We start from the raw sequence: 25,271 nt of genomic DNA on the forward strand, positions 1-25,271 counted from the left end.
TCATACTAGGACAATGACCTTGAGAAATAGAAAAGGAAAATAAAGTATTGACTCTGGGGCCAGTTTCTCAGTGAGAAAAATGAAAGGTCGGCGTTCATCTAGGTGTGATCAACAAAATTAAATAGCCAAGAAAGGGGAGAGTGCCAGCCTCTACTTTCTTCATGTGAGTCTTCTCTCTTTCATTTTATTTTCTCTAAAGACCTTCCTGCAAACATTACTCTACATTCTTCCAATGCAACTTATCATGCTATTTAATAACCATACCAAACTACACGTTATGCCCTAGAAATACGCATGTTCACAAAAACATGCACATTCCTGTGCCTTCCTTTGCACTAATTCCTTCAGCTCAAAGGCCCCTTTAATACTTCTCAAAATCCTTCAAGGCCCAATCCTGGTCAAATTTGGATGCAACTGTATATAAAAGAAAACCTAAACAGCATACTTTAAACCAAGAGACACTTGTTCCCCCCACATTTATAACAATGTCTGGAAGGAAGCAGTTCTAGGCTGATATGGGAATTCCATGGTCATCAAGGACCTGTCATTCCAATCACATGACTCCCACCAGGCCATCTCAACTCCCATGAGGCCATTTCACAGCTAAAAAAGGGGGCAAAGCATAGAGATGCTCTTTTTCTAAAGGACCCCATCCAACAGCTTCCTGTTTATGTCATTGGTTGGCCCAATCTGCAAGGGAAGCTGGGAAATGTAGTTTATCCTTTGGGCACACTGCATTACTGACATTAGGACAGAAAAAAAAAGCATGGATATTGGACAGGCAATCAGACAGGTCTGCCCAGCCTCTCCTCAAGCTCACTTCCTTGAAATATACATGAAATATATATCACATAAATATATATTTATATTACTAAAATATATAGCATATTTTAATGTTTTTCCTTGACTCAACCAAGGTCAACACTTACTGACATTGTGGGCTGCATAATTCTTTGCTATGGAGTCTGCCCTGCACATCATAGGATGTTTATCAACACCAGTAGCCTCTACCCACTAGATGCCAGTAGCACCACCCAATAAATAAGACAACTAAAAACGTCTCCAAATAGTGCCAAGTGTCCCCTCGCAGGCAAAATCATCCTTAATTAGGAACCATTGCACTAGCTTGTTCTTCTTTGTATCCCATCCCCAGCTTAATAATAATAGTGACTGTTGATTGCCATGATAACTCTGTCTGTTTCAATTTAATACTGTTTTAAGCATTCTTGTTATGTTCATTTTTACACATGAGAACTGAGCTCGCAAAGAACATTCTGAAGAAATGAGAACTAACAGATGGACTCGACCAAGGTCTGTTTCATGTCAAAGTTTGTGCTTTTCCTCCTTCATCCACTGTCCTGTCCACCACCCCGTCAATCACCTCCCATCCAGCCCGCAAACATAGTGAGCAGTCAGGAAACAGTTGTTGAATGAAGCTCTCAAAAGAAAACATGAGCACACTGGAGTCCAGGAAGAAAGCCTCAATGCTTTAAACATCATGCACAGATTTTTAGAAAGAAGGAAGGAAGGAGGAAAGGAGGAAGAAAGAGGAAAAAAAAAAAAAAAAAGACCTAGATGCTTGGACAGCTTTAACCTAGCCATTTGTTAAGGTATTTACCTTAAGAGGAAGTAAGGAATTATCCACCTTAGTAATGAATGACCATAAAGATTTAAAACTTCACAGAAGAAATGCTCTACCATTTTTAACTTAGACTCTAAAGAAGCAACTAATGATTTTTTTTTTCTATAGCAAAGAAAGTGCTATAGTTGGTGATGAAACTCAAGTATCATCAATTATCAATTTCATCAACTATCAGTTTCTGCTTCAGTGGGAGAACCAAACTGGTCAAGAGAGGCTTTGAAATATGCAGTCATTGGCCAGTGGAGCTGGGAAAGGTATCAGTAAGTACGCCTCTGCCTGGATACGTCTCTCACGCCCTGGGTTATTTGCAGTCTCTTACCAACCCCATTAATGAAGTGGGACAAAGCAATAACGGAATTAAAGCAAATCCGAAGTAAGCCTGTCCCAGTCCACCAATATGAATTGCGGGAGTGCTGGACTACTACAGCCTTTCCCTGCCTTTCACAGATTGATGTTTGTTACTAAATGCCCTGTGGAAAATATCACACTGCTGCTTGGAGTCAAATTGAATTAGGAAAATATTATCTGGTGAACATAATACCCAATGTTTATTTTAACTTACTAGTTATTAAGTGGCCTTGCGTTCCTAAAACATTTATTAGATGTTGTATATTTTATTTGCTGTTAGAAGTATGAAAACAACCAGGGAGATTTCATTTGCCTTGTTTATGTATTCTATTCTGCTGTGGTAAAATACACATAACATAATATTTACCGTTTTAACTGTTTTTAAGTGTACAGTTCAGCGGCATTAAGTCCATTTCACTTGCCTTTTTACAAGGTCTAGTACTATTCTCTAATTATACTCACACTATTAATATTTAAATAACCATACTCAAAGCTTTAACATTATGTTGCCTACAAGAAAAAAATGCCTCTGACAACAATAAAGTTGACGCTTTTTAGAGACGCTCTGATTCTAACAAGCTTATTTAGGAATATTAGATTTTTCACCAGAACATTAAATTTTTCCTATATTCCCTGGAAGCTTATTTTGAAAGGAAGTAATTGTTGCTAATCTTTTTTTTCCCCAAACTATTTTATCATCTCACTAGTTTATATGGCTTTGTATTCACCTGGGGCAGAAGTTAGTGCTTCTTTAGAAATATCTGGAACAGCAAAAGCTTCTGTTATCAGTCAGATATGAGAACACAGTGATTTCAGAATAGTAATGAAGATGAAGCATTTGATTAGTTTAATTTCCCAGGGAAATGGATAATGGACAATAGTCATATGCATACTATGTTATAGCACTTCTCTTTGAACTTCAGGGCACTATCACATTCTTTCTAATAGCCCATTTTTGTTTTTCCCTATATCATGAAATTTCCCTCTTAGAACATAACACAAAGGCAATGTGTACTATCCTATGTGTAGGTTAGGAAATGAGAAGTATTATCCCCCGTTATTCTCTTCGTAAATGTAGGAACTAAAGTATGAAAGGAGTTGAACTGGAAAATCACTATAGAATGAGCAGTAGAGTAATACTTTAATAAGATTAATGTGGAATTAATAGTCTCTTTGTAGAGATGGAGAAATATTATTTTAATCCTGAAGAAAAATTATCTCAAAATTTATTTTATCTCTTGCTGGTTTCCAGGCATTAGTATATTGTTATTAATAAAACATAAAACTATTGTTTCACTTTCTTAAAATATGTAGCAATACTAATTAGCTATGGCAATATAACTACATAATTTTTAACCTGCTTTTAAAATGTCACACAGCTTTTCCCTTGTAATTTAAAGCACTGAATTGTAACTGATATTGCAAAGTTACTTTTAACCACTAGAGGGCAGAAAATGCTCCACATTTGTACATAACTGATTTTAAAATCTTAAACCAAAAACAATAATCACCACCCCACCACAACAGAAAATCTTTACGATCCTCTTGCTTTATATTGTACAATATACTGCACATGAAAGGCTCACTTAATAACTAGAATTTTAAACTAATGCACAATCATTTCAATTCAACAGTTTATAGTAGACAAAAGTAAACATTTTTACAGCCAGAGGCTAGCTGTGAGTTAAGGCTTATTAGCATTAAGGAATCAGCACATCTTTAAGGAAATTCAGAATACTTAACAAAACATGCAGTACCCATTAAGAATCAGCAAGATTCTTTCTACATTAAAACACCTACAATGGAATGGAAAGGTTGTTTATCATAAAATTAAAATAGTAACAAGTTATAAATTGATCAAACACTAAAATATTTACATTTGACTCTAATTTCTCTACATACTTTCTTTTACCACAAACCAAATGTATTTCTAATTGTGACAAAGATGCTTTAAGTTTCCTCTTAATGTATCTTTTTGACCTCATTAATTTTTGTTAATTATTTCTATTAATTTTTGTCCCTCTCAATTAAGGCATTTGCATTTCAGTAACTAAGGCATTACTGTCTTTGATTAGAAATCACAACCTCTTCACTTTCTCACTCTCATTAATCAAAACATATCATGGTGAATTAAGGCATTTGGATTTCAATCTGTCTGGGTAACATTTTAACAACTGCCCCCTCTGCCTTCTCTCTCTGTCAATCCTGGTCATGTCCTACATCACAGGACAGAGAGAGGGCAACGGTGGCAGCCCGACAGAAGAAGAGAACAGGAATGAAGCCAGAGGTTATATCACTGGAGTCAGCGACTTCTCTGATGCATGAGCCTTTCACTTGCCAGTCAAACCTGACAAGGCTTTTACCTTGTCGGGTTATTGCTGACCTTACCCAAGACACCAAATCATTTCTGCAGTCTTGTTTCTTAGCCTAAGCAAACCTGATGCCCCCGCTTTTCAAGTCTGCGGGCACTGTTTACTCTAATACCAATAAACACAGCACAGTGGTGTAGAAAAGCTAAGGAGGGACAGCGAGAGGCGTCACTTCTCTTAGACTAACGAAAGCGACGCACATGTAAAACCAGGGCTAGTCAAAGGGAACGGCTTCTGTGCTATGATTATCGATATAAAGTTACAAAAGGTTCTAACAACGGTTGACTACCCAGTAATAGATCTGACTCACATGAGTCATGGAAAGGTGTTTAAGCAGAGACTGGATGGTTTTCATCAAATAGGGGTATCAAAAATGAATATCACAGATGTCACTTCTGCTTGTGTGAATTTGTACTAATTAACTTCCAAAACCTTATCAATGTTCTTTTAAGATTTACTTTATGTTTAGCAAAGAGATATCTGCACAAGTTTAAAAAGTCAAAAGAATTCTGCAAGGCTTTTAGTTAGGGTGACTGCAAAAACTTCCAATTTCCCAGGGACAGTTCAGATTTATGACTGTTACCCCAGTGTAAGTATTAATAGCCCTCCCTTTTACTCTCCAAATTGTCCCAGTTGGATGAAAAACTAATGTCCCAAGCCCCAACGACATCCACCCCCAATTTCTATTCCCCAGAAGCAATTAATTTCAATATGCTTAGAAATTTTTCTATATGGATTCAAATTTCTAAACAAACAAAACATGAAAATACTACTTGCATCAGTGCCTTAGAATGCAAAGGCCAGGTGGGGGTGGGGGGGCGGGGTGCGGCAGGGAATCATTGACTTAAACAGATAGAAAGAGTTGTCTGGAAGCTATATTGTCTGAAGAGTTATTCATCTGAAAATGACTTCCTCCTTTACACGCTGGGATTTTATATCCATTCAAATTTTCACAAAGCATAGGGATAGGAAATGTAATGTCATTGCTGAGACACACTACCTAGATCTCCCTTCAGAATAAGACCTGCCACTCAAGCTGTCAACCCTTACGGGGGCTGACTCAGCTGCAGAGAGCTAGCTATCTGGCCCCACCATAATACCCCTCCCAAATCAGAAGGAGTCAATGCCTGACTGAGTCAGGGGTGAAAACAATTTTTCACACCCAACCTAGGGCTGCTCTGAGATGCCATCAGTGCTCCAGGGCTCCACGGAAGGTTAGCCAAGGTTTTGTCAGGCTCATATCACTGACGGATTTGTCCCTCTACCCAATCTTGCTTCCTTTTCTTCCTTTCACAGGTGCTGATTTTTAATAAACAGCTTAGACCCCAAACGCCGTCTCAGCATCTGCTTCCAGAAAATGCAATCTGCAACAAATAGGTACTATGGTTCAAACTCAAAAAGTGCGAAATAGGAATATGGTCAAATACCTTCCTCTCACCACTGAGGTCCAGTTATCAGTTCCCCTTCTCAGAGGCAACTAATGTGGCAGGTTCTTGTGCATATTTCTAGGAATAGTATGGATATATAAGAAATGCTTATATAAATATATATACACACACACATTTAAACACATAATTTATAAGAAAACATATAATTTCATTTGCTATACAAATAGCACATACTCCACAACTCTTCAGTACTTTGACTTTTTTCCATTAAAATATATCTCAGAGGTTGTTACTAGACAATATGTAAAACATGTCATCATTCTTTTTAATAGCTGCCTAGTATCCCATTGCATGGAAATAACAATTTATGTGGCAAACAATTATGTCAAATCTTTTCCTATTATGCACAGTGTTACACTGAATAATCTCTGTGTGCATTAGAGACCTGTTATGCATGTTTTCAAACCCTATGTGTGCCATGCATGCATGCTCAGTCGCTTCAGTTGTGTCCATGCTACAGTTATAATTTTAACAGATGCTGGTAAATTGCCTTCCTTTTCTATCATACCAATTTGTACTCGCTTAAGAAGAGGTGGCAAGAATACACAGAAGAACTATACAAAAAAGATCTTCACGACCCAGATAATCATGATGATGTGATCACTAATCTAGAGCCAGACATCTTGGAATGTGAAGTCAAGTGGGCCTTAGAAAGCATCACTACAAACAAAGCTAGTGGAGGTGATGGAATTCCAGTTGAGCTGTTTCAAATCCTGAAAGATGATGCTGTGAAAGTGCTGCACTCAATATGCCAGCAAATTTGGAAAATTCAGCAGTGGCCACAGAACTGGAAAAGGTCAGTTTTCATTCCAATCCCAAAGAAAGGCAATGCCAAAGAATGCTCAAACTACCGCACAGTTGCACTCATCTCACACGCTAGTAAAGTAATGCTCAAAATTCTCCAAGCCAGGCTTCAGCAATACATGAACCGTGAACCTCCAGATGTTCAAGCTTGTTTTAGAAAAGGCAGAGGAACCAGAGATCAAATTGCCAACATCTGCTGGATCATGGAAAAAGCAAGAGAGTTCCAGAAAAACATCTATTTCTGCTTTATTGACTATGCCAAAGCCTTTGACTGTGTGGATCACAAGAAACTGTGGAAAATTCTGAAAGAGATGGGAATACCAGACCACCTGACCTGCCTCTTGAGAAACCTGTATGCAGGTCAGGAGGCAACAGTTAGAACTGGACATGGACCAACAGACTGGTTCCAAATAGGAAAAGGAGTACATCAAGGCTGTATATTGTCACCCTGCTTATTTAACTTATATGCAGAGTACATCATGAGAAACGCTGGACTGGAAGAAACACAAGCTGGAACCAAGATTGTCAGGAGAAATATCAATAACCTCAGATATGCAGATGACACCACCCTTATGGCAGAAAGAGAAGAGGAGCTAAAAAGCCTCTTGATGAAAGTGAAAGACGAGAGCGAAAAAGTTGGCTTAAAGCTCAACATTCAGAAAACGAAGATCATGGCATCCGGTCCCATCACTTCATGGGAAATAGACGGGGAAACAGTGGAAACAGTGTCAGACTTTATCTTTTTGGGCTGCAAAATCACTGTAGATGGTGACTGCAGCCATGAAATTAAAAGACGCTTACTCCTTGGAAGAAAAGTCATGACCAATCTAGATAGCATATTCAAAAGCAGAGACATTACTTTGCCGATTAAGGTCCGTCTAGTCAAGGCTATGGTTTTTCCTGTGGTCATGTATGGATGTGAGAGTTGGACTGTGAAGAAGGCTGAGCACCGAAGAATTGATGCTTTTGAACTGTGGTGTTGGAGAAGACTCTTGAGAGTCCCTTGGCCTGCAAGGAGATTCAACCAGTCCATTCTGAAGGAGATCAACCCTGGGATTTCTTCGGAAGGAATGATGCTAAAGCTGAAGCTCCAGTACTTTGGCCACCTCATGTGAAGAGTTGACTCATTGGAAAAGACTGATGCTGGGAGGGATTGGGGGCAGGAGGAGAAGGGGACGACAGAGGATGAGACGGCTGGATGGCATCACAGATTCGATGGACGTGAGTCTGAGTGAACTCCGGGAGATGGTGATGGACAGGGAGGCCTGGCGTGCTGTGGTTCATGGGGTCGCAAAGAGTCAGACATGACTGAGCGACTGAACTGAACTGTACTGAAAAAAATAGAAGAGTCTATTTCCTCATCCCCTTCCTTTATTGTATCACTGAATTAAGAGTCCAATATAAAATATAACAAAAATAGACATTATAAATATCTGACAAAAATATATTTATTATATATCCATGAGACAGGGGGAGTTGTATAAAATTTTTTGCCAAAAATTTGAATGGTCACTTGAGCAATTTTAAGTGTTTGAGAGGTGGCTGGAGTCTGCGTATCAGGCTTGTTTACAAAGGGCAGCAGATTTGCACTTACTAGCCACCATATTGCTTAAGCCAATTTCATATAATAAATATCATTTCATATATGTTCAGAAAAAAAGAATTTGAATAGATACATGTATATCTGAATCACTTTGCTGTACACCTGAAACTAACACAATACTGTAAATCAACTATACTCCAATATAAAATTTAAAATGTTTTAATGTTAAAAAAATTTTTTAATAAAGTATTCAGGGGCAGTGCAGACAGTTTCCCAGGAGTATGCACAGGTGGGATAAGCAAAGTAGGCACTTCATGAGGCCTTATTAATATTTCCTCACCAGTATTGATTCATAAACATTATTATTTTATCCACAGACCAGTGGTTTAATACATGTACAGTTATCAGTAATGAAGAGCTTGAAAGTTCCCCATAGTGACCACTGGAGTTCTAAACTATTTTTTATTAAGTTGGTCCATTTAGTTGAAAATATGCAAAAGAAGGGACCTCAGTTTTTGAACCCAAAGTAAGCCGTGGTCCCAGAAGGAGGACTCTCCTGAGAGAATTTAGAGAATTGGGATCCCATATGTCAAAACCAGAGGTTCAGAAAACAAATGAGTGTTCACACAGAGGGCAATAGTGTCACGAAAACAAAAACAGATCCCCCTAAAAAGCTGGAGAGCTCAATCAAAAGGAATGAGCTTGAATCTGAGAGGAGACTTACCAGACCAAAAGAGTGGAGAACACAAGGAGATCAAGTGGGTACCAGGCATGATTCCCAGGATCATTAGTTCTTTAGGGATTCAACTCCTTCGAATAGCCCTTTTGACACCAAGTAATGCGAACCTTTAAAAGAAAACTGGAGTGAGTTGCCATTTCCTTTTCCAAGGCATCTTCCTGACCCATTGCAGGCAATCTTTACCATCTGAGCCACCAGTGAACCCCATAGTTTGGAGACCAAAAGGAGGAGTATTCTTTTACAGAAGAATAGTGGAAAAGTGGAAAGTGGGAGGTGCTGTTTGTTTAAAAGTTCACTGGAGAAGATTTCAGGGTTGTAACAGTTTCTCATTGGCTGGATTATTTCCAGGCAAGAAGAAAATCTTCCTTCTTCCTGCTGTAAATTAAGCTTCTTCTGGCTGGAATGTATAAACTGTGATGAGTGGTATGTGTATGAAAGCTCCCCCTTAGGTCTTCCCAACTCCATTTTGAATGAGGCTTTCCTTTATTCATCTTCTTTTTCAAAGTATTTATCTATTATCTATTATTAATTGAATATTTGGCTGTGCCGGTCTTAGTTGCTGCATGCAAGATCTAGTTCCCAAACCAGGGATCAAACCCAGGTGCCCTGCATTGGAAGCTCGATGTCTTGGCCTCTGGACCACCAGGGGAGTCCCTCATTTTCATAAAACATATCATGTCATTATGCTGTACACCTTACAGTGGTGGTGGTAGTGGTTTAAGTCGTGTCCAACTCTTGTGACCCTATGGACTGTAGCCCACCAGGCTCCTCTCCTGAATCCTTTTTGCCAGGATTTCCCAGGCAAAAATAATGGAATAGGTTCCCATTTCCTTCTCTACGGGATCTTCCCAACCCATAATTGAACCCAAGTCTCCTGCATTGGTGGGCAGATTCTTTACCACTGAGCCACCAGGGATTCCCAGTTTATACAGTTAGTATTAGTTGCTCAGTCGTGTCCAACTCTTTGCAACCCCATGGACTGTAGCCTACCAGGCTCCTCTGTCCATGGGATTTCCCAGGCAAGAATTTTGAAGTGGGTTGCCATTCCCTTCTCCAAAGGATCTTCCTGATACAGGGATTGAACCCACATCTCCTGCATTGCAGACAGATTCTTTACCATGTGAACCATCAAGGAAACCTCAGTTTATATAGTGCTGTATGTCAATTATATTAACAAAAGTGGAAAAATGATCAAAATAAAAATATTCATATCTGCCAAGGAGTACTAAGTCTCTTAAAGTTTTATTCATTATCAAATGCCACTGGGTTAAAAGTCTCTATAACATCCTTTAAAAAGATTATAGAATATAATCCATGCTTTACATTATTATATATTTCCTACATATTCTTTTCTTGACAGTTAAAGGTCTAGTTTTAGTAGTTTGGAATTTCCATCAACTCAGATGCAATATTCTATGCATACTTTTTTTTTTTTTTTTTCATTTCAAATTTCACCTTCCCTGCTGGAAGAATTACGAGTGATACAAAAGGTAAACAAAATACATTAAGGGAAATGAGGTAGTGAAAGAGAAGTCAATATGGCAGGCCCAAAGGGGATTTGCTCAATCATGCTGCACACATCTAGATAGGAGGCTACTGCTGGCTCAGCAGTAAAGAACCTGCTTGCAATGCAGGGGGTGCAGGTTCAATCCCTGGGTCAGGAAGATCTCCTGGAGAAGGAAATGGCAACCCACTCCAGTCAATAGGGATTTCCATACAGTCTATAGGGAAAATCCACACAGAATTTGATCCAGAGCTTTTTTCCTTATGGTAATTAATATCTTTGACCCACTCTAGGGCAGTAAAGGAGTTTCCCTCGTGGCCCAGATGGTAAAGAATCTGCCTGCAATGCAGGAGACCTGGGTTCGATCTCTGGGTTGGGAGGATCCCCTGGAGAAGGAAACAGCAACCCACTCCGGTATTCTTGGCCCAGGAGATTCCATGAACAGAGGATCCTGGTGGGCTACAGTCCATGCAGTTGTAAAAGATTCGGTCACGACTTAGCGACTAAACAACAATTATGACATATATCGTTGGGGGTCACATACATATCACCAGATGGCTGAGACGGTGTGAATTAAATCATAAAAGCCTAGATTAAAGTGAAAGTGAAGTCACTCAGTCATATCTGACTCTTTCCGACCCCATGAACTGTAGCCCACAAGGCTCCTCCGTCCTTGGGATTCTCCAGGCAAGAATACTGGAGTGGGTTGTCATTTCCTTCTCCAGGGGAACTTCCCCACCCAGGGATCGAACCCAGATCTCCCCCATTGCAGGCAGATGCTTTAACCTCTGAGCCACCAGGGAAGCCCCTAGATTAAAAAGTGTTGGTCAAATAATAGACCCAATTCTGACATCCTTTAGAATCTTGCAGATGTAAAAACATTTCCAAAGACAATAACTGTTTTTTAAAAGATCTGGCAAAAAAAAACCTTATTCTTGCCTGTAAATTCTATTTGAAAATAACAAAGGCAAAAATAATTAAAATTTCCTAACTTTTACACGCTGGCTTCCCAGGTGGTGCTAGTGGTAAAGAACCAACTTGCCAATGAAGGAGACATTAGGAGACATGAGTTAGGTCCCTGGGTTGGGAATATCCCCTGGAGGAGGGCATGGTAACACAGTCCAATATTCTTGCCTGGACAATCCGTGGACAGAGGAACCTGGCAGGCTACAGTCCTTGAGGTCGCAAAGAGTGCAACACAACTGAGTGACTAAACAGCAAAAGTCATTTGACAAAAATAAAATTTCAAACCCACCAGGAAGCTATCACCACATATCCTGGTCAACCAACTTAGAGTTTCCCCAGCTTTCCTGGGATCACAAACACCCATTACATACTAACATGTGGCTAGTGACACAGCTTCATCAGATGTCACTGATTAAACCTATGACACTCAGTTATTACCTCCCAGGAAGTATCAAGCCATGAGGAAATCTGGACAAAGGTCAAGCACGGGAGAAGATGACGTATGTAAAGTCCTGGGAGGCCAGGCACATAAAATAGGCTGGGCTGACAAGATAGTGTCATGGGTATCCTGCACAGACAAAGCAGCGAAAAGGCTGAGGTGCACTTCTATGAGAAATTTTTTGGGTAAAAAAATGTTAATGGGGTCAAAAAGAAAGTCGAACTTCACCTAATTCACAACTCTGCCTCCTGAAAAATCTCTGTTTCCTGGTTTAGTGGCTGGTAACTACTGGACTCTGAGAAAGGTGCAGGGATAAAGAAACAGACCAGGATTACAAAATTGCCAGCTGGTCTACTCTAACGCAGCTTTCTTTCCCTCACACCAGCTAACACTCACCTGGAAAGCACAGCACAAAATGAATACCCACTAGTGGGCTGATTAAAAAGTTGGGAAACAGGCAAAGAACAGCTCTGTTACACCTCCCTTCTGAGAGGTGGTCGTTCTTGCCCCCACCTTCCCCTGTGTTCCTGTGGGTTCAGTCCCAGCCTCTCTCCGCTAAAGTAACCAACCTTCCCACATCAGGGTCCTTCTCAGCGGTTCTTTCCTCAGGCCATCACAGAAACTCATGGTCCTGTAGGTGCAGAATTGTGGTTCACATTCGTTTCTTCAGGGAGGCCTGGGGGCGGGGAAGTGGAGGGGGGGGGGGAGTAACAAAGGTAATGGAAGCGGGGCGAGGTCTTTGCTGATCGGGTAGACCACTGCAGGCACACTGCCTGTTTGCCCTATCCACACCTACCTAGAAGAGGAAGAGCCTCGGCCTGGCATAATGTAGGGGCTGCACGTGCTGATTGACGAGATTTACTAGTTTTCTCTGATTAGGGTCAATCTACTCACAGCCTTGTCTAACTCAATCAAACTAAGCCATGCCCTGTGGGGCCACCCAAAACAGGCAGGCATGATGGAGAGTTCTGACTGGTGATAGAAGCAAGGTCCGATGCTGTAAAGAGCAATATTGCATAGGAACCTGGAATGTCAGGTCCATGAATCAAGGCAAATTGGGTGGTCAAACAGGAGATGGCAAAGTGAACGTCAACATTCTAGAAATCAGCCAACTAAAATGGACTGGATTGGGTGAATTTAACTCAGATGACCATTATATCTACTACTGCGGGCAGGAATCCCTCAGAAGAAATGGAGTAGCCATCATGGTCAACAAAAGAGTCCAAAATGCAGTACTTGGATGCAATCTCAAAAACAACAGAATGATCTCTGTTCATTTCCAAGGCAAACCATTCAATATCATGGTAATCCAAGTCTATGCCCTCACCAGTAACACTGAAGAAGCTGAAGCTGAATGGTTCTGTGAAGACCTACAAGACCTTTTAGAACTAACACCCAAAAAAGATGTCCTTTTCATTATAGGGGACTGGAATGCAAAAGTAGGAAGTCAAGAAACACCTGGAGTAACAGGCAAATTTGGCCTTGGAATGCATAATGAAGCAGGGCAAAGACTAATAGAGTTTTGCCAAGAAAATGCACTGGTCATAGCAAACACCCTCTTCCAACAACACAAGAGAAGACTCTACACATGGACATCACCAGATGGTCAACACTGAAATCAAATTGATTATATTCTTTGCAGCCAAAGATGGAGAAGCTCTATACAGTCAGCAAAAACAAGACCAGGAGATGACTGTGGCTCATATCATGAACTCCTTATTGCCAAATTCAGACTGAAATTGAAGTAAGTAGGGAAACCCACTAGACATTCAGGTATGACCTAAATCAAATCCCTTATGATTATACAGTGGAAGTGAGAAATAGATTTAAGGGACTAGATCTGATAGATAGAGTGCCTGATGAACTATGGAATGAGGTTCGTGACATTGTACAGCAGACAGTGATCAAGACCATCCCCATGGAAAAGAAATGCAAAAAGGCAAAATGGCTGTCTGAGGAGGTCTTACAAATAGCTGTGAAAAGAAGAGAAGTGAAAAGCAAAGGAGAAAAGGAAAGATATAAGCATCTGAATGCAGAGTTCCAAAGAATAGCAAGAAGAGATAAGAAAGCCTTCTTCAGCAATCAATGCAAAGAAATAGAGGAAAACAACAGAATGAGAAAGACTAGAGATCTCTTCAAGAAAATTAGAGACACCAAGGGAACATTTCATGCAAAGATGGGCTCGATAAAGGACAGAAATGGTATGGACCTAACAGAAGCAGAAGATATTAAGAAGAGGTGACAAGAATACACAGAAGAACTATACAAAAAAGATCTTCATCACCAAGATAATCATGATGGTGTGATCACTCATCTAGAGCCAGACATCCTGGAATGTGAAGTCAAGTGGGCCTTAGAAAGCATCACTACAAAGCTAGTGGAGGTGATGGAACTCCAGTGGAGCTATTTCAAATCCTGAAAGATGATGCTGTGAAAGTGCTGCACTCAATATGCCAGCAAATTTGGAAAACTCAGCAGTGGCCACAGAACTGGAAAAGGTCAGTTTCCATTCCAATCCCAAAGAAAGGCAATGCCAAAGAATGCTCAAACTACAGCACAGTTGCACTCATCTCACACGCTAGTAAAGTAATGCTCAAAATTCTCCAAGCCAGGCTTCAGCAGTACGTGAACTGTGAACTTCCAGATGTTCAAGCTGGTTTTAGAAAAGGCAGAGGAACCAGAGATCAAATTGCCAACATCTGCTGGATCATGGAAAAAGCAAGAGAGTTCCAGAAAAAGATCTATTTCTGCTTTATTGACTATGCCAAAGCCTTTGACTGTGTGGATCACAAGAAACTGTGGAAAATTCTGAAAGAGATGGAAATACCAGACCACCTAACCTGCCTCTTGAGAAACCTATATGCAGGTCAGGAAGCAACAGTTAGAACTGGACATGAACCAACAGACTGGTTCCAAATAGGAAAAGGAGTACGTCAAGGCTGTATCAGAGAAGGCAATGGCACCCCACTCCAGTACTCTTGCCTGGAAAACCCCATGGACAGCGGAGCCTGGTGGGCTGCCATCTATGGGGTCGCACAGAGTCGAACACAACTGAAGCAACTTTGCAGCAGCAGCAGCGGCAGCAAGGCTGTATATTGTCACCCTGCTTATTTAACTTATATGCAGAGTGCATCATGAGAAACGCTGGGCTGGAAGAAGCACAAGCGGGAATCAAGATTGCTGGGAGAAATATCAATAACCTCAGATATGCAGATGACACCACCCTAATGGCAGAAAGTGAAGAGGAACTAAAAAGCCTCTTGATGAAAGTGAAAGTGAAGAGTGAAAAAGCTGGCTTAAAGCTCAACATTCAGAAAACGAAGATCATGGCATCTGGTCCCAACACTTCATGGGAAACAGATGGGGAAACAGTGGAAACAGTGTCAGACTTTATTTTGGGGGGCTCCAAAATCACTGCAGATGGTGACTGCAGTCATGAAATTAAAAGACGCTTACTCCTTGAAAGAAAAGTTATGACCAACCTAGATAGCATATTCAAAAGCAGAGACATGACTTTGCCAACAAAGGTCCATCTAGTCAAGGCTATGGTTTTTCCTGCGGTCATGTATGGATGTGAGAGTTGGACTGTGAAGAAAGCTGAGCGCCGAAGAATTGATGCTTTTGAACTGTGGTGTTGGAGAAGACTCTTGAGAGTGCCTTGGCCTGCAAGGAGATCCAACCAGTCCATTCTGAAGGAGATCAGCCCTGGGATTTCTCTGGAGGGAATGATGCTGAAGCTGAAACTCCAGTACTTTGGCCACCTCATGTGAAGAGTTGACTCATTAGAAAAGACTCTGATGCTGGGAGCAATTGGGGACAGGAGGAGAAGGGGACGACAGAAGATGAGATCGCTGGATGGCATCACGAATTCGATGGACGTGAGTCTGAGTGAACTCCGGGAGTTAGTGATTGACAGGGAGGCCTGGCGTGCTGCGATTCATGGGGTTACAAAGAGTCGGACACAACTGAGAGACTGAACTGAACTCCACGTGCTGAGTCCTGCGGAAGCCACCCTAGACAAGGCCGCACTGTTCCCCATTGAGTGTAAGAAACGTATGTGTTGGAGGCTCCCACCTCATCAGAGTCTCCCTGGCACCGCACTCCTCCACCGCCCAGTGCACAGCAGAGAACGCGCGGGCCCCAGGGCCAGGAGCCGCCTGGACCAAGCAGCCCTCCAAGGAGCATGTGATACCGCCTGCAGAGGGCGCCAGGGGGCGGGGCCAGGGGCGAAGGGAGGGGCGAATAAAGGGGCGGGGCCGAGGGACTGGGGTGCCGGAAGAACTTTCGCGCGTGGACTGGGAGTTCCTCACCTTCCTTCCAGCTTCCAATTCTTACCGGTTCCAAGAGTTCGTGGGCTGGCTTCTTCTGAAACTTTTATGAGCCCACCGCCGCCCCTGCTCTCCTCCCCGAAGCCCGCCGCTCCGCAAGCACGCATTACCTATTGCCACGGTCACGGTCGCCGTCACAGGCACCCTCAACCCCACCCCTGGTCTGCCCGCCGGCCCTCTCTCTCCTTCACCCGCACCTGCACGCAAGCTCCCTCGGGCCGCAGGTGCGGACGACGGCGGAATTCCACGCCCCGCAGAGGCCCTCCAGCTCTAGAGAGGGGAAAGGGAGCTCTGCCGCCTAAGGCCTCCAGGCTGATGTCCCAAGGTGCGTCGGAACCCCGAGGCACCGATCGGCAGGGCGTTGATGGCCCTGGAGGCTAGGCTTAGGCCGGTCCTGGCCAAGGCGCATCTTTTGCTTCCCTGGTCAAGTCCTAAGGAGGGGTGGAATTCTCGCTTTGGGGTCTCGCTTGTGCTGCACCGCTGATTCTCCACCTCTCTGCAAAGAACCTCTCGACTAGAATCCCTGAAGACTTTAGAAGCCCAGGTGTTGATTCAGTTGAATGCCGAGTCGCCCTGCTTTAAAAAAAAAAAAAAGACCAGGGCAGGGGGAATCAGCTGAGTTTTCTTGAATAATTACGGTTAAAATTGAGGCAAGAATCGAAGGTCAGTCAATGCCCGCGAGGTAGATGCCTTAAATGAGTTGGCAAGTCACCCATTTATCATTCATACTCTACTTTAGAACCTCTTCCACTCTGTGGGTTTGTTTCAGTTGAAATTCGTTTCCATAGAACTTAAGTTGCTGTTACTGAAAGGACACCTGAGGTCCCACAGATAGGGCTCACCCCAAGGATAGGAGCCCATGATTTCTAAGCAGACTTGGGTTGAACTACCCGGCAGTACAAAGCAAGTTTCCTGCTTGCCCTGAGGGAGGGTCAGTGTGACAGAAACTAACTCAGTGACTCTTTAACCAGGTGTGCCCTCCTTTTCTTTTTCCAGGTTGTGCCCTTTTAGCCAAGAAGCATGGAGGTAATTCATGGCCAGCCCTACTACTGTAGGGAGCTTGAAGGAGCTGACATACTGTCAGACACCTTTTACTCTAATGAACTGCACACTCCACTACAAACGGCTACTCGTCCAACTGCCTCAGGGGACAGGTAAAACAAAGACTGGATAATGCAAACAATTATAAAAGGTTTGAATATATTACTGTATTTTTGTTTTGTGAGGAAAAGCATTTAAGGTTATGGGCCTCTTCTGTGTATCACAGCACCGGCAACCCATAATATGACAATGAACTAAACTTTGAAGTGTCCATATCTATTAGTCACTTGGCAAGAAGTAAAATGTTAGTGTATATTTTTAAAAGGCAAACATCAAATTCATCTACTGCATTCTAGAACTCTAGAATGATCTGTTCCTTCATTTTGAGTTAATTTTGTTTCTTTGTTTTTGGCTGTGCTGAGGCTTCATTATGTGTGGGCTTTTCTCTAATTGCAGAGAATGGGGGCTACTCTCTAGTTGCCATGCTGAGGCTTCTCATTGCAGTAGCTTCTTTTGTTGCAGAGCATGGCCTCTAGGGTGGGAGGGCTCAGCAGCTGTGGCTCTTGGACTCTATAGAGTACCGGCTCAGTAGTTGTGGCGAACAGGCTTAGTTGCTTCTTAGCATGTGGGATCTTCCTGGACCAGAGATTAAACCTGTGTCTTCTGAATTGGCAGGCAGATGCTTTACCACTGAACCACCAGGGAAGCCCTGTGAATTAATATTTGAATCGAACTTTATAAAGAGTAGTATGTGTGTTAGTTGCTCAGTCATGTCCAACTCTTTGCAACCCTATGGACTGTAGCTTGCCAGGCTCCTCTGTCTATGGAATTCTCCAGGCAAGAATACTGGAGTGATTGCCATTCCCTTCTCCAGGGCATCCTCCTGATGTAGGGATTGAACCCGGGTCTCCTGCACTGCAGGCAGATTCTTTACCATCTGAGCCACCAGAGAAGCCCAAAGAGTAGCATAGTGGGTCCTTATAATTCTCTAACACCATCTGCTCAAAAATACTCCCAGAATCTGCTATTCAGACTTTATTTATGCTCTACCAAGTTTTCTGTAATGCAATGCAGATTGTTTAAAATGTCATCTAACATATATGAAAGAAAGTGAAAGTGAAGTCGCTCAGTCGTGTCTGACTCTTTGCGACCCTGTGGACTGTAGCCTACCAGGCTTCTCTGTCCATGGGATTCTCTAGGCAAGAATACTGGAGTGGGTTACCATTTCCTTCTCCAGGGGATCTTCCCGACCCAGGGATTGAACCCAGGTCTCCCACATTGGAGGCACAGGCTTTAACCTCTGAGCCACCATGAGGATTTAACATATATGAGTGATTACTATGTGCTGGCACTAGTATCAAATGTTTTACTAATGTGGTAATTCTTTTAATCCTTACAACAGCCCTATGAGATAAGTACTATTATTATCCCCATTTTATGTATGAAGGAACAGAGTACAAACAAGCAATTTTCCGAGATATTGGTGCCAACTTTACTGTATTGTATCAATATTTATTTGAATCATTTTTAGGAAAGAAAAAAAAACTCAAAATCATGGGTGAGAAATAACCTGTGTAATTGTTTTCTTGCTTTTGCTTGTTTGTTTTATAATTTCACGTTGTCAAATCTCTCATTTAAGAAGTCTTTCTCATATAAGAAGGTAGTCAAAAGAGTTAGACATGACAGAAATGACTGAGCACGCACACACATTATCTTTATAATAGCAACCCCTCAAGAGTTTGAAGATTCTTTTGACTGTCTGAGTTCTTTTTGCCAGATGAACACTCGTTTTCAACAGACTTTACTCTTCTTTCTTCCTGTGTCTAGACTTTCACTGTCTTGATCAGACTTCCACAGATCTATTCCAATTTGTAAACATACTCTTTATATGAAAAAATAAAAAGAAAGCTTTTTCTCCCAATTAAAAACTAACACACAAGAAAAAAGAAAAAAGATATAAAGAAAAAAAATTTTAACTGAAAAAAAAAAACAAGTGACATTTCTGTATGAATAACTTGGAAATCATGAAAATCCATAAATAAAATAAAATTCCATTTTTCCAATGGAAGAAAAAATGAAATTAAAGCACAGGAAGAAAACCTTCTGTACTTTCTTTATCCAGAAACAGTAACCATTGTTAATATTTCAATATTTGTCCTCCATTTTTTTAATTTGAAGATTCCATTCAACATATTTTTTGTAAACTACTGTTCTTTACTTAATGCAAAGAAATGTGTTCATATTTGTGGGAAAGTGTGTTCAGTTCACATCTACAGACTCATTCCTTGGTGCACCTGCTTTGTTATCTGATTCCCAAAAGTGGCTGTGAGCCCCAAATTCCTGCTCATCTCCAAGGATCATAAGATCAGACAGGGCTTTCCTGGAGCCAGAGGAAACTCTTAGCAGATCGTGTGTGATATGGGGATAGGCAGTGGTCCCTGGATCAAAAGCAGCAGTGTGAGGTTTTATGTTGGGCCAAAAGGGATCTGAGTAGGAATTTAACGCTGCTGTATCTGATGGAACTCACTGTGCCCGCAAAAGCACTCACAGAGGCATTTAACTGAAATGTTGATACCCTCTACCTAAATGGTCCTATGGTTTGGTTAGTAATTGGCTCCAAAACCCTTAAACAGACTTGAAATCTAAGAGAAATGTCAGAGAAAATATTGCTTTTCATTGCTGTTTTCAGTCACTCATTCGTGTCTGACTTTGAGACCCCCATGGACTACAGCACACCAGGCTTCCCTGTCCTTCACAGTCTCCTGGAGCTTGCTTAGACTCATATCCATTGAGTCAGTGATGCCAACCAACCATCTCATCCTCTATTGTCCCCTTCTCCTCCTGCCTTCAGTCTTTGCCAGCATCAGGGTTTTTTCCTATGAGTAGGCTCTTTGCATCAGGTGACCAAAGTATTGGAGCTTCACCTTCAGCATCAGTCCTTCCAATGAATATTCAGTGTTGATTTCCTTTAGGATTGACTGGTTTGATCTTGCAGTCCATGGGACTGTCAAGAATCTTCTCTAATACCACAGTTCAAAAGCATCAGTTCTTCAATGTTCAGCCTTCTGATGGTCCAACGCTTACATCCATATGTGACTACTGGAAAAACCATAGCTTTGACCATATGGACCTTTGTTGGCAAAGTAATGTCTCTGCTTTTTAATATGCTGTCTATGTTGGTCATAACTTTTCTTCCAAGGAGCAAGCGTCTTAATTTCATGGCTGCAGTCACCATCTGCAGTGATTTTGGAGCCCAAGAAAATAAAGTCTGTCACTGTTTCCATTGTTTCTCCTTCTGTTTGCCATGAAGTGATGGGGCCAGATGCCATGACCTCAGTTTTCTGAACGTTGAGTTTTAAGCCAGCTTTTTCATTTTCCTCTTTCACCATTATCGAGAGGCTCTTTAGTTCCTCTTCGCTTTCTGCCACAAGGGTCGTGTCATCTGCATATCTGAGGTTATTGATGTTTCTCCCAGCAATCTTGATTCCAGCTTGTGCTTCATCTAGTCCAGCATTTCTCTTGATGTACTCTACATATAACAAGGTGAAAATATACAGCCTTGATGTACTCCTTTCCCAACTTGGAACCAGTCCATTGTTCCATGTCTGATTCTAACTGTAGCTTCTTGACCTGTATACTGGTTTCACAGGAGGCTGCTAAGTTGGTCTTCTTTTGCCATCTTTTTTTTTTTTCTTTTGCCATCTTTTTAAGAATTTTCCACAGTTTATTGTGATCCACACAGTCAAAGGCTTTAGCATAGTCAATGAAGCAGAAGTACATCTTTTTCTGGAATTCTCTTGATTTTACTATGATCCAGTGGATGTTGGCAATTTGATCTCTGGTTCTTCTGACTTTTCTAAATCCAGCTTGAACATCTGGGAGTTCTCAGTTCATGTACTATTGGAGAATTTTGAGCATTACCTTGCTAGGATGTGAAATATGTGCAATAGTGTGGTAGTTTGAACATTCTTTCACAATGCCCTTCTTCGGGATTGGAATGAAAACTGACCTTTTTGAGTCCTGTGGCCATGGCTGTTTTCCGAATTTGCTGGCATATTGAGTGCAGCACTTTCACAGCCTCATCTTTTAGGATTTGAAATAGCTCAGCTGGAATTCCATCACCTCCACTAGCTTTGTTCGTAGTGATGCTTCCTAAGGCCCACTTGACTTCACACTCCAGGATGTCTGGCTTTAGGTGAGTGATCACACCATCGTGGTTATCTGGGTCATTAATATTTAACTGACTACAAAATTAAACACAGCATATACTCAATTACCTATAAATATAATAAGGTATTATTTGAAGCAGTATCTAGGTACAACCATGTTCCTAGTTCCTAATAAATAAAATTTGCTTTTCACTTTATTCCACGTGAAGTTTTTCCTTTCTTAGTCCCCAAATGGGAAAACCAGGATGATCCTATATTCTCAGAACCTCCCCTCTCATTTAACTCCCTTTTAAATAGTACCTGGGCAGCTTACAGAAATAGAAGTTCTCTTTTCTTTCAGTAGTATTCCTCAACTTCTCTAGAAGGTATCATCAGGGCAACATTGGTAACTCTACCGTATCCACACTGAGGCTTACTTCTTCCAAACCAGATTCAGGGTATATGGCTCCCAACTCAAACCTCAAGGTATCTCAAAAACAGAACAAAACAATGAAGAACAAAAATCTGCTGGCTTTTAGGGATTACTCTTCATAATGGTAAGGATGAATACAAGTCGTAATGTATTAGCTCTCAGCAGCTTAATTTTCTAAGTGTGGCTGTACTTAAAGGAGTGGCTTTTTAAATATTATAATGTATTATTGTATAATTTGAATTAACTCAGCAATTTAAACAGGGATGAAAAATTGTTTCCTCTCATCCACCTATTTTTTTTTCTTTCCAGAATAGGCAGCACTGTCTAACTCATCTGTTACCCACCACTAGTCTGGTAACTGGGCACATCAAAATAACATGACAAGTGTTCTGAAAATACAGATTCCCAAGCTCTGTCTTTGGGCTTCCCCAGTGGGTCAGCGGTAAAGAATCCACCTGCAATGCAGGAGAGGCAGTAGACAAGGGTTTGATCCCTGAGTCAGGAAGATCCCCTGGAGAAGGAAATGGCAACCCAGCAACCCACTCCAGTAGTCTTGTCCAGAGAATCTCGTGGACAGAGGAGCCCAGAAAGCTGCAGTCCAAAGTGTCGCAAGGAGTCAGACGCCACTAAAGTGTCTTAGCCTGCACTCAAGCTCTATCTGTAGAGACTCTGACTCACTGGGTCTGGGTTGGATCTAGGGGATCTGCATTTTTAGTAGTTTTTCAACTTGTTTTGAGAATCACTGGCCTAGCAGAAAGCACTGAAACACAACATGAAAACCAGGATTGTAGTCTGGCTTACCCAGTGACCAAGGGCAAGTTAATCTTTGTACATCAGTTACTTTCTTCACTGGTATGTTGTGGGACCATTATATTAGTCACGATTATGTATGATTACTTGATCTCCTTAAAAAAATATTAATAAGTAAGTGGCATTCTTCTGTGTTTTTTCCACTGAAAATTTAACACTGGCAGGTACAGATACTCAAAATCACAGATGCCTACCTCCTTTTTCCATTCAGCTGACATCTCTTTCCTAGTCCATTAGGAGGATAAATATCAATTAAGAAAGTGTCTTGAGAATTGCTTAAGATTTAATTACAAGTTCCATTTTATTTCTGTGTTTGTCTCATTGCTTTCTGATTCCTGAGGTTTGGGGGTTTGTTTGTTGTTTTGTGTTTAACTGTTAGCTTCCTGTCAAAAAATAAGCATATGTTTGTTCTAGCCTTTCCTTTAATCATGCCTTGCAATCATTATTGGCTAAATTCAGTCCCCCAAATCAAAATCCTGTAAGGTGACTCCAAAGAAAGATATCGGTTCATCTACAGGGAATATATCTTTCTCTTAAACAAGTAAACATTAATTTTATGTGGCTACAGATTTCAGCACTAATAATTTGTTGTTATTTGCTTAGGAGACATGTATTATTTAAGCTATAAAATTATTTAATACTGAAACTTTAATATTTCATTTAATTAGTTCCTTCTATAAATTCTGTTAATATTAAAGCTAAGGGGTAGGGATATGAGACCCTACAATGAAAGAGAAATATGACTTCTTTATGCTCTGCCTTTTATTTTAAATGGTTTCCTACAACTTACTGGTTTTAGATGAATGCCAACCCAAATGATTGATTAACATATTCTACTGGCTCATCTTCCTAGGCTAGTGTAATATATGAGGGTCAGATGCTGAGAAATTGACTCATCTAATTTAAATGTAACTTTTAAAAACTTAGATATTAAAGCTTAGGTTGCCATTAATCAAATGTATTTAAATATTTTTCACTTGTCATGCCCCCACCCTGTGTCTATTGATTATAGTCATAGATCATAGCTCAGAGGTCTGAGAACGGAATCCCTTCATCCCTTCTCCAGTACCCCAAATCAGCGGACACCAGATTCTCCTTGACTAGCTGGTGCAGGGGGTGGCAGACTTCTTCCTTAAAGGACCAGATAGTAAATACTTAAGGCTCTATAGTCTCTGTCAAGGGCTTCTCTGGTGGCTCAGATGGTAAGGAATCTGCCTACAATGCGGGAGACCCTGGCTGGCCTAGAGAATTCCATGGACAGAGGAGCCTGGCAGGCTGCAGTCCATGGGGTTGCAGAGTCAGACACGACTGAGCAACTAACACTTTCACTTTTTTCACTTTCAGTCTCTGTCAAACTACTCAGCTCTGCTGTTGTAGCAGAAAAACAGCCATAGACAATAGCCAGTATACAAATGAATGGTCATGGCTGTATTCCAATAAAATTTTACTTACGAAAACAGCAGTAAGTTGGATTTGGCCTGTGGGTCATAGTTTGCCAACCCCTATGTAGTGACTTTGAGATAATACATTCCATGTATGACAGTCCCAAGTGTTAGTTCTTCTTTCAGCAAATTTGTGCAGGAGGTTGACACTAAACCAGTGCATGCAGATAAAAAAGTGGCTCCACTGTCCACATCTGTATCTCTGAGTTCCCTTCCCATGTTTCTAACTGGGTCCACATGGCTCAGAAAGTATCATCCAAAGGGCCCATGAGATCATGCAGGGTGTTACCCTTGTCTTCCTTACTTGCTTCCCCTCTCAAGCAGCTCTTCTCTACTGTGCCTCAAATTTCAATATTCTGTATCAGCTCTTCTCATATAGCCCAAAATTCAGCTGTCTTTTCAGCCCTTAAGATTCAGCTGAATTCCACTCAAATCTTTATTCCATACATTCTGGTAACCCAAAGCCTTCCTCAAAATGTACCGAAATTCCCAGGATGGGATGGGGATGGCCGTAACTGACTTTGGGTACCTGGCTCCACGTATTCTGCTTCTGTTCAACAACATTTTGACCCAGATGTGAAACAGTCATTTTTTAGTTTCCTCCAGAGACCTCATCCACATAGAGCATTTGTGAGGCTGGTAAATGTCACTGATCAGGTAAGGAAGGATCTGAAGGAAGAATCACATCATACCATATAATATATAACTAAAAGTTCCTTACAAGCCATAGCTTCTGTATTTAAAAGTTCTTTATCCCAGCTACCATCAGAGTTCCCCCAATGGCTTTCACTCACCATGATCCCTGAGCATCCTGCTGGTCTCTTTTCTTCCTCTCCCCCTACTTCCCTTTCCCCTCATCTTCCTCTCTCAAGAGTGAAACACCAAATCCTTTCCATTGCTGAGCAGCTTAATAAATCTTGGGTTGCTTGAGTCCTTATCAACACCTGTACTTGCGGAGTCTCTGTCTGTTCTCCAAGTGGCCTAACAAAATAGTTGATCAAACAAGCAAGTCTTGCCCAAGAAGGATTCTGGAGCCAACACTGTCAGGAATTTTCAGTTCCATAACCTTTCAACCCTCGAGGCCTTCTTCCATGATATTGCCCCTGCTTAGAGTCCTCCCTCTCTTGCACCCAGAAAAGTCCTACTCATCCTTTAGAACTCATCCTAGACAGTGATTCACCTAAGAATCCTACCTCCAGAAGGGAATCCTGTTGGTCTTGCATATTTATGAATAGGGGGTATGCTATCTATCTCTGACCACTTAAAT

General features: G+C 41.4%; 1 protein-coding gene across 1 annotated transcript in view; it reads left to right on the plus strand.

The window, feature by feature from the left end:
• Window positions 1–17,150: 17,150 nt before the first annotated feature.
• Window positions 17,151–25,271, plus strand: part of SPMIP4 (sperm microtubule inner protein 4) — a 40,688-nt gene continuing 32,567 nt past the window's right edge. The window contains exon 1 of the mRNA XM_068972310.1: window positions 17,151–17,284. Coding sequence (XP_068828411.1) covers window positions 17,151–17,284 — 134 coding nt within the window. The remainder of the gene's footprint in view (window positions 17,285–25,271) is intronic.

Source organism: Capricornis sumatraensis, chromosome 5 (assembly GCF_032405125.1).
Source record: "Capricornis sumatraensis isolate serow.1 chromosome 5, serow.2, whole genome shotgun sequence".
NCBI classification, from domain to species: Eukaryota; Metazoa; Chordata; class Mammalia; order Artiodactyla; family Bovidae; genus Capricornis; species Capricornis sumatraensis.